The 19,571-nt window shown below is 46.1% G+C and overlaps 1 protein-coding gene across 1 annotated transcript; it reads right to left on the bottom strand.

Annotated features, from left to right (window-relative positions):
• Window positions 1–17,488: 17,488 nt before the first annotated feature.
• Window positions 17,489–18,478, bottom strand: LOC128064139 (free fatty acid receptor 2-like). The gene has a single exon (XM_052656929.1). The coding sequence runs from the start codon at window positions 18,476–18,478 to the stop codon at window positions 17,489–17,491; it is 990 nt and encodes a 329-aa protein (XP_052512889.1).
• Window positions 18,479–19,571: the final 1,093 nt, after the last annotated feature.

The following is a 19,571-nucleotide window of genomic DNA, read 5'->3' as shown; positions in this document are numbered from 1 at the left end:
GGTAAAGAATCTGCCTGCCAGTGCAGGAGTTTGATCCCAGGTCGGGAAGATCCCCTGGGGAAGGGAATGGTTATCCGTTCAAATACTCTTGCCTGGAAAATTCCTCAGACAGAAGAGCCTGGTGGGCTGTAGTCCATGGGGTCGCACAGAGTTGGACACGACTGAGTACCAGTGCCCACCAACCAATCACACCGCAGAGAAACCTCCCAAGATCTCTTCTGATCTGAGAGAAGCCCAGTCCAGCTCCCTCCCTGCAAAGAACCTGCCCAGGAATAAACCCTCCTCCTCTCTGGGCCCAAGCTTACAGCTCTTACTGTTCCCAGTGGAAAAGTCAATGTCCTGTTCTGACTTGGCTTCGAACAGCAACGCTAACTCCTCTTCTGGCTGCCCCAGCCCCACAGCCAGAGCAGGATGCCAAGCGCCGAGAAAAGGACACCTCAGGCCCCAACAGATGTGCATGGCCGTTTCCTTCCCTTCTCATGTACTTCTGGTGACTCTGGTGCCCCTCCCTCTGCTCTTTCCAGCCCACTTCCGGTTAAGACCTGCTGACCACTTACCACACCTGTTTCTGACTTTCAGGCTTCAGACTGCATCCCCCTTTCTCACTTGAAGGACACTGGCACACTGAGAGAGGAACAGAAAAGGCAGGAAAGCTGAGACATAGTCTGAAGGACATTGAGGCCCAGTTCTGAAGTGTGAACTTTCCAGTCCCCAAATTTTGAGGGAAGAGCTGAGGTCTTCAGAACCCAGAAGGCAGAGTGGAAGGATGGAAGAGGAGTACTAAATATATATATATATATTTCTCTGTTTTAAAAACAAGGACATGCTGAGATAATATATTTTGAACATGTTGAGTTAAATTAAATATATTGTTAATGTTAATTTCTTTTTTTTTTTTTACTTCTTATAATGTGGCTATTAAGAATTAAAAATGGCTTACATTGTATTTCTGTTGCACAGTGCTGGAGTCGAGAGAAGGAAACCTTGCAAAACTTTTAGCCCAGTGACTGACAAACCATAAATGTCTGATAAATTTTCCAAGGGTTTCCCTGGTGGCTCAGATAATAACGAGACTGCCTGAAATGCAGGAGACCTGGGTTCAATTCCTAGGTCAGGAAGATCCCCTGGAGAAGGAAAAGGCAACCCAATCCAGTATTCTTGCCTGGAGAATTCCAAAGTGGGATACAGTCCATGGGGTCTCTAGGAGTTGAACACAACTGAGTGACTGACAAGTTCTCTAAACACACTTTTAAACATATTGCTTCCCTGTGAAAAGTTTTCTCTTGGTTACTGAGTATGCAACCGTGAAGAAATAGAACTGCCCTGGAGTGCTCAGCTCTAACTGGGGAGACACTCAATGGGTAAGTGAACACAGAAAGAAGACAGTTTCAGATGATGATAAATACACACTGGAAAAGAAACAAAATGGGACAGTGGAACAACAGGAATTGGCAGTGTCTCTTTAATTTAGGCGTCAGGGAGTCTCTATGAGCTGGTAGCATCTGAGCTGAGACCTGAATGATTTACAAAGGAGCTGGCCCTGAAAGGCCTGGGGGCAGGAGTCCCAGGCAGATGGAACAGACTCTGTACAAACCTTGAAGTAAGAATGAGGCTTCTATAGTTAAGCAACAAAGCTAAGTTCTTGTGCTCAGGAAAAGGTTAGTAGAAAATGAGCCTGCACAGGTGGAGGTGTGGCGGCTGGCAGGTCACAAGGGCCCCAAAGGCTGTGATCACTGAAGTGTGACGGGGAACTTTTGTGGCCACCTCCACTCAGTTCTTGCAGAGAATTAAGCCCTGACACTCTAAGGCATCCATTGCATGTTGTGAATTAGGTCAGTTCCTATTGTATTAACAAAAGAATGGTATTAGCCAGTATCATCCTTTGGAAAACCGAGAAAACACTCACTCATACCATTCTCTGCAAGGCTTAATTTCTCCTCTAAGATCCTGAGAAAGGATGCATGAGAGGATATTTAGCAACAGACTTGAAAAGGAGCACTTTGGCTGCAGTGTAGAGAGTGGATGGGATGGGGTCTGAGGCAGAAATGGAAACCTGGCGATCAGTGAGCAATCTTTTGCAGTGGCTCAAATGAGAGATGGCGGTACCTTCCACTGGTGCTGCAGTACCTGGTTAGTGAGAAGTGAGTTAGTATTTTGGAAGCTGGAACCAACTGGAACCAATGGACTAGACATGGAGAAAAAGGAGAGATTGGAAAGAGTCAAGGATAACTACTGAGTTTTTGGTTTGAGCAGCTGGGTGGATGCCAGTGCCGTGTATGATGATTTGGATTCTAGTTCCAATTCTGCTGGGTGGTTCTGGGCAAGTAAGTGACTTATTCTCTGCTGAGCCTCAGTTTTCTCATCTGTAAAATGGGGGTTGCCATGGAGATTCGATGAGATCTTGAACAGAGCACAGGTTTGGCATACGGTAAGCACTTAGACTGCTGTTATTATCATCATGATCGTTACTGCTCAATCAGCGCTCCGAAGCAGGTAAAAGCAGGCTCCGAAACCAGTCAGACATGAGCAGAGTCCCTGCATTGCTATGCGACATTTGCAAGGTCAGCCCATATCTCTGAGACTCAGGTTTTTCATCTGTAAAAGGGTTTAATGATAACATCCTCCCTCCAGACATGGCTGTGAGGGGTCAGTGAGTTTTGAATATGAAGTGCTTAGTGCGGGACATAGTACATAGCAACTGCTCAGTAAACGAGGCCTAAATGCTAGAGTAATCTGACTTTTCTTCTGTGCGTGTGTTTGGGGAGCACACATGCGCTCATTGGGAAAATGCAAACAGTATAGAGTTACGGAAAGTAGCAGATGACAGCTGACGCTTCCCCAACTCCCTAAGTAACCACTGTTGGCTGCTGCATAGCCTTTCCTGATTTCAGACACATGCCTGTGTGCACAAATGTTCTGCTCTTCTTTGAGAGGCAGGATAAAACCTGATGGCTGAGAGTTCAGTCTCCAGAGTCACACAGACCTGGTAGGTTCTCGTCCTCCCTCTGCCACTTTCTTTGCTATGAGATATTGGGCAAGTGATTTATCAGTCAATCTAAAATTCAGGTTCCCATTTTGTAAAAAGGAAAGTCATCGCAGAACTGACATTGTGGTTTGGTAAGGAGTTGCTAAAGAATGAGTGCAGAGGAATTAACACTGTGTCTGTGAGTATCAAGGTCTTAGGACACTTAGCTACTACTGTTATATATACTTTTTTTATTAATAACATAACGGATGATACTGTTTTCTTTATGCTTTTGGAGAGCTTTAATTCCTATCTTTTTTAATGCTCTTTTGCAATTGTCTCTTCCTTCCTTCCTTCCTTCTTCACTTTAGAAAGTTTTAATTTCCTGAGACTTCTCTGGTGGTCCAATGGTTAAGACTCTGCTTCTCTCAATGAAAGGGCTGCAGGTTTGATCCCTGGTCAGGGAACTGGATCTCACATGCTGAAACTAAGAGTTTGTATGCCACACCCAGTACAGCCAAATAAATAAATAATAAAACATTTTTTTTTTAAAGGAAAGTTTTAATTTCCCTTCTTTAAATCGAGGTAAAATTGGTATTTATCATTATACAAATTTCCAGTGTATACTATTATAATTTGACATGTGTATACACAGCAAAGTGATCACCACCAAAGGTCTAGTTACCATCTATCATTGTGCAATTGATCCTGCATCTGTTTTTGTAGCTTAATGAGATGTGTTAAGCCTCTGGACACTGGTTTGATCTCTGGTCTGAGAAGATCCCACATGCCGGGGAAACAACGGAGCTACGCACCACAACAATTGAGCTTATGCTCTAGACGCCGGGAATTGCAGCTATTGAGCCCACGCTCCGCAACTGCTGAAGCCCATGCCCAAAGGGCCCGTGCTCTGCAACAAGGGAAGCCACCGCGATGAGAAGCCTGAACGCCGCCAACTAGGGAGTAGCCCCCGCTCATCGCAGCTAGAGGAGAGCCAGTGCAGCCAGAATAAATAAATAAATAAACAAATTTTTAAAAAAGGTGTCTTGAGCCTTTTGTCACACCACAACTCATCAGGATTTGATGCGGGGTTAAGGAGGTGGACCCCTTGTCAACTCCTCATCCCTAAGTTTCTGCTTCTGAGAGATTCCTGGCTGCATGTGAGTAACAGAGGCCAGGACTGCAGCACACCAGGCTCTCCTGTCTTCCGCTATCTCCTGGAGTTTGCCCAGATTTTGGAGGCAGGTAGTAACCTTGTCTACCCAGGTGGTGGCAGGCAGAGTCCAAGAGAAGACAGCAAGTGGCACAAGGAAAGTGTGAGGCCTTTTATCTCTCTGACCCGTGCCTTTGGAACTTGTCTGAAGCTGCATCTTGTCTCCCTTAAGGGGGCTGTGGCTTCTACTTTCGCTTTTCCCTGGGGAGCCTCAGGCAGCATTCGGACTGTCTGGAGACTAAGCCAGTCTTAGATCCCAAGATAGTGATGTCACGTTTTATAGAATTGGCTGTCTAGGGTATTTTGTAACTGGCTTTATCATTGTAATATGGTTTTTCTTTTCATCTCCTTTCACTCCCACCACCTTTCTTTCTTTCTTTTTTTTTTTTTCAATGAGTCTACTGGTAGATGGTTATTCTCTTCCCAGCGCTCTCCCACCATACACGTACTGATTTTACATTCTGGGACTTTCTCTCTCTCCTTTGAGCATCTAACTCCCCATTCCCACCCAGTACCAATCTTTTTTCTATGCTCTACTAATTCTGATAATCCCACTTTTCTTTTTTCTCTGCTCCAGCCATGTCACAAAACTCAGACATTCTGTTTGCTCAAAGGCCCTTGGGTTACTTACCCACATCTGTACCTGTTTTCCTCTTTGTGAAACAGCTTGTTTTGGATTCTTGAGAACTATTTCCTTGGGAAGTGCCAAGCCTTAAGAGTCTTATTTGCAGACAAAATGGCAGGAGGGGCCAGACCAATGACAGCAGCATGGGGTAAAAGATCAGGAACAAGGTTGGTGATTTCTTTGACACAGGGTAGTTCTTGGCAAGAGTCACAACTGTATTAGGGCCAATAATAATTTGTTTCTTATCTGGTCCATGGACTGGCGTCAGGATCAAATGAGGTAAGATTCTGAAAGTACTCTGTAACATGTAAAGCACCTTATAACCTGTTACCTATTCTTAGTCAGCAAAATCACCCACTCTGTGACAAGAAGAACACAAGATAAAAGGTCAAGAGACCTGGTGGGTCCATTACCACCATGTTGAGAGTGAGTAGCAAGTTTCCTTCTGCAGCAAATTGATTCCGTCATTTGCTGAACACCCACCTGTGTCAAGAATGGTTCTGGATGCTGGGGATGCGCAGGTGAACAAAACAAGTTATCCTGGAACCCACAATCAAGAGGAGAAGAAGACAGGCAATAAACAAACAAATAACAATAATAAAACGAAATACTTGCTGATGGTAGATTGAATACCCATGTTTCCATTGGTTCCCTCCTGAGATCGCACCATAATGACAACAAAGAGATCGTTTTGAGGCACTAGACTTAGAAGAACAGGGAGAAGAGAGGAGGATGCAACGCTGCCAGAATTTTGGAGGCTGGAAAGCAGATGATGACAGTGTGCTTAGTCATGTCCAACTCTTTGCAACCCCAGGGACTGTAGCCCACCAGGCTCCTCTGTCCATTGAACTTTCCAGGCAAGAATACTGGAGTGAGTCGCCCTTTCCTCCTCCAGGGAATCTTGCTAACTCAGGGATTGAAACCGAGTCTCTTGGGTCTCCTGCATCGGCAGGCTGATTCTGTACCACTAATGCCACCCATAGCTGGTAACTGATTTGTCAGACCTATGAAAACTTGAATCCCAAACCAGCAGTGGGAAAAGCCAAGACTCAACCAAGCCTCTACTGCTGAGCCCACAGAAGGCTCACAGACTGGCGGGAAGAGGTGCCTCTGGGCGTGAAGGGCAAGCTAACATAAGAAAGCTTGGCTGTAAGTTTATTTGAAAAGAGCCCCCAGAGCTCTTCCCCAGTTTTCTGATGCAAGGCAGCTGCCCCTCACACAGGGAAAGACGAGTTTCATTCTCTGGAGAGAAGAACACAGAGAGTTTTTGGAATGTGGGGCATCAGAGACAGTAGCAAGAAGGAGCAACATGAAGTACATCAGAGATTAAAGGAATGGTATATATTGAGACCGCTCACCTGTCTTTTCTATTTGAATACTAAATTTCTGGCAATCCAACTTTCACCTTCCAGGCAGGAGATTAGAAGAATCTTTCCTGGAAAATTTGATCAGCCCAAGAAGAAATTGACATCAGAAGTTCCCTAACTAAATGAACCAGCTGAATCACCCTCCAGTGAAGCCTAACTCATGTGTTCACAACTTCCACTCATTACCTAGTACCTATGGAAGGCAGCCTCCAAGACAGCCCCAGTGATCCCACCTCCTTGTATTCACACTCTTGTATAATTCACTTCCCCTTTCAAAATGAGTTGAGAAAAAATGATGGAAGATCAATTTGAAGGTCAAGTTTATAAAAAAGACTGCCTTCCTTCTTGTCCTCTCATGTTTTCTTGCTTGCTCTGGTAGAGGCCTGCTGCCCTTCATAGAGGTAAGAAACTGAGGGCCATGGCCAGCAAGGAACTGAGGCCCTCAGTACAGAAGACATCAAGGAACTTAATTCTGCCAATAACCACAGTTTCATTGTGAATATTTTCAAGTATGATCAAAAGTAGATGGAACAGTACAAGAGAATCTTATCCATCACCCAGATTCAACACTTATGGAGATTTTGCCATGTTTTCATTCATTCTTTTTTCTTTTCTGCCTTTAAAGCAAACTCTTTTTTTCTTTTCTGCCTAGACAACATGTCACATTATTTTTATATCTTTTTTTATATCTCAAAAATATTAGTCTCCTTCCTTCTCTTCAAGATGAGCAGACAATCAAGGATTGCCAGATGTATGATGACAACTTCTGAGATAAAAGATTGAGGCCAGCACTTTAAAAGTAACTTGGAACAGGGAGATGAAAATTTCTTAAAGAGATCAGAGTGGATATTACAATCAGGACTTTGTTGTAATCAGTCAAGAGTAAAAGTCAGGAATAAAGTCAAGAATAAAAGAGAGTCCTTGAATTTGAAAAGTGATAACAAAAAGGAAAAATTAAACAGAAGGTCTGAGAGATACACTTGAGGAAATCTCATGGAAAGTAGGGCAAAAAGATGGAGAGGTGAAAAAAAAAGATGGAATGAAGGAATATGGGGGAGAAGGAAAAATTAGTGGGCCAGGCTAAGAGGTCCAAAATCCCCCCAAATAATAGGAGTTCTAGAAAGAGAAAAGAGAGAAAATGAAGGCAAGGGAATAATCATAAAATGTTTTAAGAGAATTTCCCCAAACTGAAGGATATTATTTTGCAGATTGAAAGAAACCAAGTGCCTAGTGCAGTGGGTGAAATTTTAGAATAATTGTGAGAAAGGTAAAGGACCTTACAAGCTTCCATGGAAAAAAAGATAGATCATAAATAAGAAATCAGAAATAGGAGCTCCTTGGGAATTTTCAACAAGACTGGAAGCCAGATGGCAATATGGCAATGCCTTGAAAGTTCTGAAGGAAAATTATTTCCAATCTAGAATTCCACATACAGCTGGTATTAGTGAAGAGTGAAGGTAGACTGAAGATGTTTTCAGACATGTGGAGTCTCAAAACACTTATTATTTTCTAGAGAAGCTGTTACTGGTCTTCCCTGGTGGCTCAGTGGTAAAGAATCTGCCGGCCAACGCAGCAGATGTGGGTTTGATCCCTGGATCGGGAAGATCCTTTGGAGAAGGAAAATGGCAACCCACTTCAGTATTCTTGCCTGGGAAATCCCATGGACAGAGGAACCTTGTGGGCTCTAGTCCATCGGGGTCACAAAAGAGCTGGACATGACTTAGTGACTAAACAACAACCACAATAACAGAGAAGCTGGGAGAGGACATAAACCAAGGAAGAGAAGCAAGAGCAGAGTGGCAAAAAAAAAAAAACAACAAAAAAACAACCCTCTCAGTTTAAAAATGTCCGAGACTCAGCTGGCATAAACCACCGCTTAGTCTAGAGGAGACAGATCAGAAAGTCCTTGGAGAGGTCTCAAGAAGATGAATCTGTTTCCTGTTAATAACTCTGAAGGTCTTGAGAGGAGATAAGACAATTGGCAAACAGTTTGGGTGAAATCAATGATAAATATGTAAAAAGCTAAGGAAATGAAAAATAAGTTAACTGTGAATTCTGGGGTGGGGCGAAAGTTGTGCAGGGTATAGAAGTAATCACAGTTTGCTACAGAGCTCCCTTATTTACACAGTCACAATAACGTAAGCACTGAGTGTTGTTCTAATATGATTATGATGTAAGTATACTATGAACATGAAGAATAGGAAGTGTGTTTATGTATTGGGGAGAGCCAAATTCACATCTGACACTGGGGGAGTTAGGAGATAAAACCTGATACTGAAAAATGAGAGAGAATAGTAAAATAAGCAAATCCCTTAGAGAAACAAGGGATATTCAATGGAAAAAAGGGTGAAAGCAGTTGCCTCCAGGAAGGGGTAAATATCCTTGGTGGGGTGAGAGGGTTAGGTATATGCTGTTTTTCACAGCAAACTATTTGACTCATTAAACTATGGGCACATACACCTTTTGTAGAAATGACAAGAAAAAAGAGATACAAAAGAGTGATAAATGCAGTAAAGTCTGTAACTCAGAATAATGGGAGTGAGTGTATCAGAGAGAGGCAACTTTAGACTGGGCTGAGGAGAAAGTCCTGTGAGCAAACAAAGTTTAAGTCACCAGCAGTCTGAAAGATGAGGTCTCAGGCCTGTGAGATCTAGGGGAAGAGGGTTCAAGAAAAAGGGGACAGTAAGTGCAAAGAATCAGAAAGCAAGATCTTAGCAAGTTGGAATTTGCACAAAGGAAAAATGAAGTGAGAAGGATGGGGTGCCAGGCGGGGGTGAGGAAGAGACGAGCTTTGGCAGATGGATAAGTGTCAGATCATGCAGGGCTTTGCTGGCCCAGGGAGACCTTGAGTTTTATTCTGAGAGCCATGCATGAGAAGCATTTGGAGAGCTCCACGCAGAAAAACCCTGATGCTGGGAAAGACTGAAGGCAGGAAGAGAAAGGGATGACAGAGGACGAGATGGTTGGATGGTATCACCAACTCAATGGACATGAGTTTGAGCAAGCTCTGGGGGATGGTGAAGGACAGGGACACCTGGCATGCTGTAGTCCATGGGGCTGCAACGAGTTGGAAATGTCTGATTGGCTGAACAACAACAACAGTGCAGAAAAACAGAATTACATATTTAAAGCTCGCCTTGTATAATTGTCCACAAGGTGCAAGATACTGTTCTAAGTGTTTTGTATGTATAATATTAAACTCACTTAATCCTCATAATAGCATGAAGCTGTATTAGCCACATTTTTTTTTTTTAATCAGAAAACTAAAGTACAGAGAAGTTGATTGGCACAGTGTAAGTCAGGATTCAGTCCCATTTACTGTGACTGCTGCTTCCCTGGAAATCCTGCTGGTTATTCCAGTGGAAGCTTTCAAAAATCCCTCCAGGTTCCATGACCCGTCCTCACGTGGCCACTTCTGTTTCAGTGGCCTGAGATGGTGCTGGTTACTGCCTCTACCTCCCACCCGGGCTGTCCCAGAGCCCAGGCATCCTTCCTTCCCCCAGCCGTGACTCCTTCCCAGAACCCCGCTTTCCTTGCTGATCTCTGCCCTGGGTGCTCAGGTGTCTCATCCCACCTCTGCTCCCTTTCTTCCCTGGTAGTCTTGGCAGTCAATCTACATCCTCCTTCACCTCCAGTGTTCTGTACAAACTAGTACACACCTCATGAGTCACGTTTCCCGCTACCCTTTCTCTCCTGCGAAGAGGTAACTGATTGAGAGAGCCAGTGAGCACATCCAGCTTTGAGAGAGAGTCTAGGGTCTGCACCAGGGCTCAGAAGACTGTCTTGATGGGGTCTGGGGCATGTCACTTGACAGCTCTAGCCTCAGTTTTCTGTGTTGTTAAGCAGGGAGAAGAGAGTGCACTGCGCTTCCTATCAGAAACTTTGAGGCCCCTTATGATCTATTCCTTGTCTGTCTTCCAACTATCACTCAAGTCCAGTCACCCTGGCCATTCTGTTTCTTGGGCAAATTCCTCCTGTTCCAGCCTTGTACCTGCCTTGAACCCTTTGCTTGGAACGTTTTCTCCCCAGTTCTTGGCTTGCGTAATTTCTTCTTGTCATTCTGGTCACGGCTCAAAGGGCGCTTTCCAGTGGCCTTCCCAAGCCACTCATTCATTCCTCAAAGTCATCCCCTACCCTGACTCTGTCTTACTATCTTTAGAACCCTTAACACTGCTTCAGAGTGTCTGTTTATTGTCCCCTTGTCTGCCTCTCCCCCAGATGCGAACTGTGTGAGAGTAGGGGTCTTGCCCTTGGGCACTGCTCTGTCTTTAGCACCTAGAACAGGGCCTAATGCGCCATAGGCCTCCACAAACTTTCATGGATGAATAAATGCTTATGTGTGATGATGTGAGGTCTGATGTGCCACTTTATTTTTCTAACTGAGTTAGTCTTTTTTAAGATTAATTAATTTTTGGTTGCACAGAGTGTTTGTTGCTGCAGGGGCCTTCTCTAGTTGTGGCGAGGGGGGCTACTCTTCCTTGTGGTGCACTGGCTTCTCTTTGCAGTGGCTTCTATTTAACTTCTATGCAGAGTACATCATGAGAAACGCTGGACTGGATGAAGCAGAAGCTGGAATCAAGATTGCCGGGAGAAATATCAATAACCGCAGATATGTAGATGACACCACACTTATGGCAGAAAGCGAAGAAGAACTAAAGAGCCTCTTGATGAAAGTGAAAGAGGAGAGTGAAAGAGCTGGCTTAAAACTCAACATTCAGAAAACTAAGATCATGACATCTGGTCCCATCACTTCATGGGAAAGAGATGGGGAAACTGTTGAAACAGTATAAACTTTATTTTTGGAGGGGAGCTGCAAAATTACTGCAGATGGTGATTGCAGCCATGAGATTAAAAGATGCTTGCCCCTTGGAAGAAAAATTATGACCAACCTAGACAGCATATTAAAAAGCAAAGACATTACTTTGCCAACAAAGGTCCATCTAGTCAAGGCTATGGGTTTTCCAGTAGTCATGTGTGGATGTGAGAGTTGGACCATAAAGAAAGCTGAGTGCCAAAGAATTGATGCTTTTGAACTGTGGTGTTGGAGAAGACTCTTGAGAGTCCCTTGGACTGCAAGGAGATCCAACCAGTCACCCCTACAGGAAATCAGTTCTGAATACTTATTGGAAGGACTTATGCTGAAGCGGAAGCTCTAGTACTTCGGCCGCCTGATGTGAAGAACTCATTGGAAAAGACCCTGATGCTGGGAAAGATTGAAGATGGGAGGAGAAGGGGATGACAGAGGATGAGATGGTTGGATGGTATCACTGACTCAATGGACATGAGTCTGAGTGAACTCTGGGAGCTGGTGATGGACAGGGAGGCCTGGTGTGCTGCAGTCCATGGGGTCGCAAAGAGTCGGACACGACTGAGCGGCTGAACTGAACTCTTGCTGCAGAGCACAGGCTCTAGGCACACTGGCTTCAGTAGCAGCAGCAGTCTGGCTCAGTAGTTGTGGCGCACAGGCTCCGAGGCATGCGGAATTGTCCCGGACCAGGGATCGAACTCATGCCCCCTGCATTGACAGGTGTATTCTAATCCACTGAACCACCAGAGGAGTCCTGATATGGCAGTTTGGAAACTTGAGACTGCTGTACATGATTTAAAACATCTAGATTTGGGAGCCATATGTTTACTTTCCTAACATTGTTCCCTTGAGGCTAGGGCTGACAGATGGCAGGGGACAACGACTGGGGAGAGGGAGCCTGAGGTTAGAAAAGAGCCCCTTCTTGAGTAAGCTGTTGGTGGACAGCTGACCGCAGCCTTGGCACCCCACCCCCACCACTTCACATATTCTCCCTTATCACACCTTCAAAACTCTGCCAAGTAGTTTACTGGACTATTGAGTCTGAAGGCTTAGCGATCTTTGGCCCAATTTCCTGGTTGAATGTGCAATTTGTAGATGTGAAATATCCTCATTTCTTGTGACTAGAGAAAAATAATGAAAAGGAAAAAATATCGGGCAAAAGTATTACTATTTAACCATTGGAGGCAGAGAAAGTTGAAAAAAGAGAGAGCGAGAGAACCAACAGAAATCTGGAGGGAAGGTTCAGGGGAGTTAAAGGCAATGGAGTTGGAATCTTGGCCATGTGTTTTCCCTCAGACCCTCTCTGGATCTACCCACGCCTGCCTTCTCCCACCACAATGTCCCCCACAAAACCACACTACGTGTGTGGTCAGTGAGAATTTCTGAGAGAGGGGCACAGGAGCATCTTTTCCAGAAAGTGGAAGTGAAATAGTCAATGCCAGGTTCCCCTATCCTGTTGGTTGGGCCCCCAGATCAGGCTCAGACATCTCCCTCCACCCTTGTTTCCTGGTAGCGGCTCTAGGCTGCTGTCTGTGTTATTCATTAACCAGACACTAATATTTCTGTTTACCCATCTGTCATCCTGCAGGGAATTCAGAGGAGTCCCACAACTAACCCGCCACCCAGATTCTCTTGGATCTGGCCCAGTCAGCCACATTAAGCTAGTGTTTATCGTGTTGAAAGTCCTGTGCCCGAGCCTGGTGCTCCCTGTAACCAGGGAGAGAGAAGGTTTCCTCAAGTAGGATGTGACCAGTCTGCCAGTTGAGCTTATGTGCTGGGCAGTACATCTAGTGATGTGCTTGAGCTGGTTTGCAAGAGCTGGTTTTTAGCATCGATTGCCAAACCCATGTTCAGTGTAGAAACTGACCCTGGAGGGAGTGTGTGGCCACAGAAACTGGCAAGTGCTACAAATCAGGGCCCTTGCTACCCTCCATCCCTTGGGTAATGCTACCCACCATTACCCCTCTAACCCCGCTCCCCACCTCCCCCTCTCCCCACCCCTTGCACTCTCGTCCGAAGAACCAGCTTACATATGCTGTTCAGTTGCTCAGTCGTGTCTGACTCTTTGCGACCCCATGGACTGCAGCATGCCAGGCTTCCCTGTCCTTCACCGTCTCCCGGAGCTTGCTCAAACTCATGTCCATTGCGTCGGTCACCTATTTGTCAAGTAGATGTGTGATAACGTATAAGGCCTCCTCCTGGCTGTTTCGTTCTTGAATGGCCAGTTCTAATGAAAGAGGAAACCGCCTCACTTTCACGGAGCTCCCAGCCTGGTGTTTGCTACTTTATGGTTCTTAACTCTGTTGGGCATATTATCTCCTTGATCCTAACAACGATGTCCCTTCAGTGGTAGGCACAGATACCACATTGATCAACTGAAAATGGAAATCAGATGATTTCACCCTCTTGCTTCAAACTCTAGAATAGCTTCAAAAATTCTTGCAATAAATTCATGCTTTTATCTGGAGCCTCAAACACGTTGTATTGGCTGGCCCCTGCTGGCTTCCTTGACTTCCTCTTTCGCTCTCTCCCCATTTCACAGGATTCCAGCCCAGTGGTTCTCAAAGTGTGGTCCCTGAAACACCAGCATCAGCATCATTTGGGATTGTTCAAAATCCAGACTATAGTCCCAGATCTACTGATTTGGAAACAGGGGAGGGAAGACCAAGCTTTGCTTCAGCAAACTCTCCTGGGGTTTCTAAAACATGCCTGAGTCTGCAGACCACTGCTCTGCCCCCACACTGAGATGGGGGCTGCACCTCTGTGCCCTGAGAAGCTTAGGTTTTCTCCCTCCTTACAGCTTTTGAACCAGGGGTTCCTATTTCTAGAATGCTCTCCCCATGGGCCTTTGTATGGCAACTGCTTCCTGTTCAGGTCTCACCTGACCATCACTGGCTCTGAAGAATCTTCTGAACCTTCTCAATCCCTCAGTATACTTTCTCCCATATCTCTGTTTTGGCCCATTTGTAAAAACCATTTGCCACACTCTGAAATTTACTTATTGTTTGTTTACTTGCTTATTAACTATTTTTTTCCCACTAGAATGGAAGTCCCAAGAAGGTAAGTACCTTGTCACTTATACACTCTGCACCCCAGTCCCTAGAAAAGTATCTAGCTTACAATAGCTATATAAATAGGTTAAAAATCAATACATATTTGGTAAGCAAACGATAGTAATTTCTCAGAAAGATAAGGGCTATATATGAAAACACTTGATATCAAATGCTTGTCAGTGAGTAGCTAAAATTTCACCCTGAAAGACTCAGAAATCCATAAATTTTCTTGCACTTTTAAGCAAGAGCAGCCATGGCCCTAAAACCCTGGGAATCTCTGAGCTGGAAAGAGTCTGGCAATTAACTGGTTCAGTCCTTATCAGATATGGAAGTTTGCTCCATATCTAAGATGACTGCCTTCTACTTCAAAATTCCTGGAGACTTGGGGGTGATTATCTTGTTGAGCCCTGACTGTTTAAGATGTAGCTGTCTGCCTCTTTTGCTCATGATCCTTGTTCTTCTCTGCGGGGCTACAGAAAATCCATCTTCCATAAAATGAACTTTATCTTATCCCAGCCACATATTCAGCATTCTCTTACTTGCTTGTCACATGTCAGTGAAAAAAAAGCAGGTACTTTTGATTTGGGAAGACCTGAATTCCAATTCCGTTTCACTATTGACCTTGGAAATTTCCCTTAATTGTCTCAGGCTCCTTCTCTAGAACAGTGCCTGGCATTTAATGTGTGTTATTATTATGCCTTAAATCTCCAAAGCACTATAGTTAATTTTTCTGGGTTTGATTCCTTGGATTAATGTCCTTTTAAAAAATGCACTGCTTAGTACTGAACATGCTACCAATTAGACCTCAGTAAAGTGGGATTACCATCAACTCATTTAGACTCAATTTCTTTTAATGCCTTCCAAAATAAAATCAGCTTTCTTTTTTTTGGAAGGTATAATGTATCACATATGCATAGTAAGCCTATAGTCAGCTGAAAATCCAAGAATTTTTTGTGACACGTTACTGTCAAACCACCCTACGTAGTTGACTATATATTATTTCCATAACTTTAAATGGTCTACTTACTATGCTTCTTTTGAGTGGGAGTACATCTGTGTTTCACACACACTGATATCTTATTTTTTAAGTTTTATATTTATTTATTTAATTTTGGCTGCACTGGGTCTTCCTTGCAGGGCTTGGGGTTAGTTGCCCCAGGACATGCGGGATCTTAGTTCCCTGACCAGGGGACGAACCCGTGTCCCCTGCATTGGAAGGCGGATTCTGAACCACTGGACCACCAACCTGTGAAAGTCCCCCACGTTGATATCTTCGAGTTCATTAACATTCCATGGTTTCTCAGCAGTTTTATCTGTGCAGTCTCACTTAAATCCTCAGACTCACCCTGAGAGGCATATGGTATCCTCATTAGTATGATTTAGAAACTGGCTTGGAGGTTGTGACTTGCTCAGAGTCATCTAGCTACTAGCAGAATCAACAGTGAAACCATAGCTCTTATGACACCAGTACGATATTGCCTTGAAGAAAAGTGGAAAATGAGCTCTGAGTTGAGTGGGAGTAATAAGGGAAATCTCTCTGGAGAAAGTACATGTTGAGTGGTGTCTCACCAGAGAGGGAAAAGCAAGCAATCAGAAGATGGCACGGTACGGGTTTGAGGAAAAGGGGACTTATAGGCAGGAAAAGGTCTCTGAAGAATAATTTCTTGGGTGGTTCCTGAGCTGAGCAGTGTTCCATACTTGAGCAGTGTGGTTCCTGACCTGAGATGCCTTTCATGATCACCTGGGAAGCTTTTCAAAGCTCACCTGCTGGGGCTCCACCCCCAGCAATTCCAGGTCAGTAGTGTGAGGTGGCTATTTGTAGAATTTTTATACCTCTACATGTCATTCTGATGTGGAATGCGTGCATGCTAAGTTGCTTTGATCGTGTCCAACTTTTTGCGACCCCGTGGGCTGCAGCCCACCAGGCTCTTCTGACCATGGCATTCTCCAGGTAAGAATACTGGAATGGGTTACCATTCCCTTCTCCAGGGGATCTTCCTGACCCAGGGATTGAACCTGTGTCTCCTGCAGCTCCTGCACTGGCAGGTGGGTTCTTTACCCACTGAGCCACCAGGGAAGCCCTTTGTTGTGGAACCTCTGTTGCAGACCACTAGGTGCTGGAGGGACCATTAACCCGGGAGCACAGTCTAGGGATCCTTCTTGCAGAGAAATGAATTAGGCAGGTGGAGTCAGGAAGGGAGAGAGGATACAGGGCAAGTGCAGGGTGACGAGATGTGACTTCTTGGGAGGAAAACTTTGGACGAAAGGAAAACGCTGCAGGTTTCTAAGCAGAAGGATAACATGTTTAAAGCCTCTGAGATACACTGATAACTTTGAACTGGGACTCACCCCGTCTTCTTTCTGAATCTAATCTCTATTCATTGGTCTAGGCAGGAATCCATCCATACTTATTCTGCTTACTCATTCCACTCTGATGATATCTTCATCTTAACAGATTTCTGTGGTTTCCGAGGCAGCACCCTCCCACTACCAGAGTCTAATTCTCCATTCCATTTTTGCCCTCTTTGTGCTTGCAGAAATGTCACAAAAATTGTGGACACTCTCTCCAGGGTTTTATAATCTTTATTTTCATTCTTTTTTTTTTTCTGGCCACACCTTGTGGCATGGAGAATCTTAGTTCCCCATGCAGGATCCTAGATCCCTGACCAGGGATTGAACCTGTGCCCCCTGAAGTGGAAGCATGGAATCTTCACCATTGGACCACCAGGAAAGTCTCTAATCTTTATTTTTAATCTGTCAGACCAGATTGTCTTTTCCTGTGCTAGTGAGAGTTGAGCTCTAACTGATGGGTACCAAGCTGGGTTCTGACCTGCAGGAAGCACCATGGAGGGAGAATACCTACCCAGACGTCAGGTGGCTCCCAGTTTACTGGGGGAGACAGGTACACACACAAAGACAGGATCATACTTACAAAGCAGCAGGTTAGCGGGATATTGTCCACACCTCAGTCATTAGAGGTCTAAATCCCCGTCCTCCATCCTAGTCCCCTTGGTTCAGAGCCTTCCTACATTTTTTACCTCGTTTAGTATTTCTCTTCCATCTTTTCCATGGGCTTCTTTTCAGCACCACCAACTAGACCAGCGTGTAGGTGTTGTTGCAAAGCTGGTAGCAAGATTGCCTTAGCTTCAGCTACTAACAGCCTCACAAGGACTGCTGGAATCTGCATTAGCTACATTGCTTCAGAAACTCTGGTCTGATAGTGTGCTTCTGTGCCAAATTGTTTCTTCTTTAGTCCTGGAGCTATGCTCCTTCGGGAAGGAAATTCAGTCAGGAAGGGATATGGAGCTGGTGAGAGAGATTTTTACAGTCCCCAGGAGTGGATTGGGTCTGGGTGGGGGGGAAATCCCTGAATCAGGGCCAGGAACTCGTATTCTCCCTCTCCAAGCCTGCTCAACTCCTACAAAACTCAGAGTTCCTCCGAAGGTCCAGGAACATCCCTAGTCCATGGTGAAGTCCGAACTCGGTGCTCCCTCTGCTTGACTCACGCCCGGGTCCTCATTCGTGGCCTCTGCTGTTTCTTTGCATCTGCGTCCCAGAAGGGAGGAGCCCCGACGGTGCAGTGCCTGCAGCCCTTTCCCAAAGGACCTGCGTACGACTGAAGAAGAGAAATAGAAAAGCAAGGGGTCCAGACTGGCATTGAGGCTACCAAATACGACAGCTTCCCTCCGCCACTTGGGGCTTGCTTTCATGTGGAACCCCACCAGGTGGGATATGTTATAGGGCCCAAAGCACAGCAGGAAATTAAGGAGCGACACGATGGCCAGCCCCATGGCTCGGCACCGCTTCTGAGCCCCCATATGGGGCTGGGTGAGCATGATGCACACAAAGCGCCAGTAGCAAAAGGTGGTGACCACCATGGGCAAAAAGAAGAGGAGGAGGCACAGCTCCAGCCGAATGGGCAGCAATATCCTCAGCTGCTCTTGGCTGAAGTTCTCGTAGCAGGAGGTCTCATTCTCCTTCGGGACCCTCTGGGTTGAATTCAGGTACTGAACAATGATCACCACGGTGCCGTGACCAAAGGACATGACCCAGGCGATCAGAGCAGCGATCACTCCGTACACAGGCCGGCGGGACAGCTTGTACTGCACAGGGAAAGCCACTCCCAGGTAGCGCTCGATGCTGATGCCCGCCAGTAGGCACGTGCTGCAGTAGATGCTGCTGTAGAAGCCGAAACCCATGAGGGCACAGGCTAGATCAGACAGCTCCCAGCGGAAGTCAGACGCGGCTTCGATGATCTTGAAGGGCAGCAGCAGCAGCAGCAGGAGGTCGGCCAGTGTCAGGTTGAGCAGGAGGATGTGGACGGGTGCGGGGTGGGGCTGGCGCACCCGTCCCAGGAAGGCTCGCAGCGCCAGGAGGTTGGCAGGGAGACCGGTGAGCAAGATAAAAATGTAGGCCGCGAGGATCAAGGAGCTGTCCAAGTTTGGCATGGCTGTCCTGGAAGAGGATGAAAAGGGGTAGGGGGCAAGGTCAGGTGAACCAGCTCACAGACTGCAGACCCTAGTCTGGTTCAGTCTGTGGACATCTTCCCGGGCATGCTCCCTTTCCCAGGCCAGGGCTCTCTGCCCCCACCCCTGCTTGTTCACACCACCTGCCAGAACTGCCCAGAGCAATTATTGACTTTGCTGGGGGCGGGCTATGAAGCAGTAGTTACTACGTTTGCCATTGTGTGTCTCTGGAGACCAACCCTTGGCTGCCCAAGGGAATTCCCCCTGTGGCTCTCCCAGCCTCTCTCCTTCTCTCCTCCTGGACACAGGAAGTTACTGTTAGCAGTCTGCAACCTTCCTCAAGTCCTTTCCCCAGTCAGAGACCTGCAGAGAGAAAAGGCAAGCCTCACCCCAGCAAGGAGGGTATTGGAAGACTTCTCTCAGGAGAACTCGGGCTCTGAAAACCCAGGCCCCGCGACCTAGGACTGATTCCTCCTCAGGACCCTGCTACTGGCCCAGGAAGCAGGTGCCCAGCCCCCCATCCATCCCCTTACCTGTTTTCCTCTCCTTTTGCAGAACACAAATTCTTCTCCACCTCTCCCTCCCCAGTCCAATACGGGCTCGGACTGGGGGACTAGATTGCAAAGAGGAAGCTGGAGAAGTGCGGGGAGGGGGCGCGGGGAGGAGGGGTGAGCCCACAATATCCTATGGGGCTTGTCCCCCAAGAGACTTCAGAGAATATTCAGAAAAGCACACGGGCTGTCACTGGTCCTGAGCCGGGTGTTTTGACAACAAACAGAGCAACCCTTCTTAACGGGGTAACAGTTTCCGTTTGGTTTGTCAGCCTCACTGGCCGCACGCTGTCTGGCCCCTCCATCCTCTCTCCAGGGTTAGTGTCTGCTCCGCAATTTCTTGCCCCCATTGGCTGCTGTTTCTGGTTTTGATCCTCTCACAGTTTCCTCCAGCCACCCCCAACGCTTTCCTGATCCTGGCATCACTTCCCAGAGTGCAAGCATTAAGCAAGCTGCCTTGCCTTGTCTTCCTTCGGGATAAATGGCTTCTTGGGATTAGTCTTGAAGGAGAGTCTGAAAGCTTC

Source organism: Budorcas taxicolor, chromosome 18 (genome assembly GCF_023091745.1).
Source record: "Budorcas taxicolor isolate Tak-1 chromosome 18, Takin1.1, whole genome shotgun sequence".
NCBI classification, from domain to species: Eukaryota; Metazoa; Chordata; class Mammalia; order Artiodactyla; family Bovidae; genus Budorcas; species Budorcas taxicolor.
Note: the sequence above shows the minus strand (reverse complement) of the source record. Positions and strands in the feature narration are given on the sequence as shown.

Excerpts from the sequence above, each read along its gene's own strand:
- LOC128064139 (XM_052656929.1), bottom strand. The coding sequence starts at position 18,478 with ATGCCAAACTTGGACAGCTCCTTGATCCTCGCGGCCTACATTTTTATC.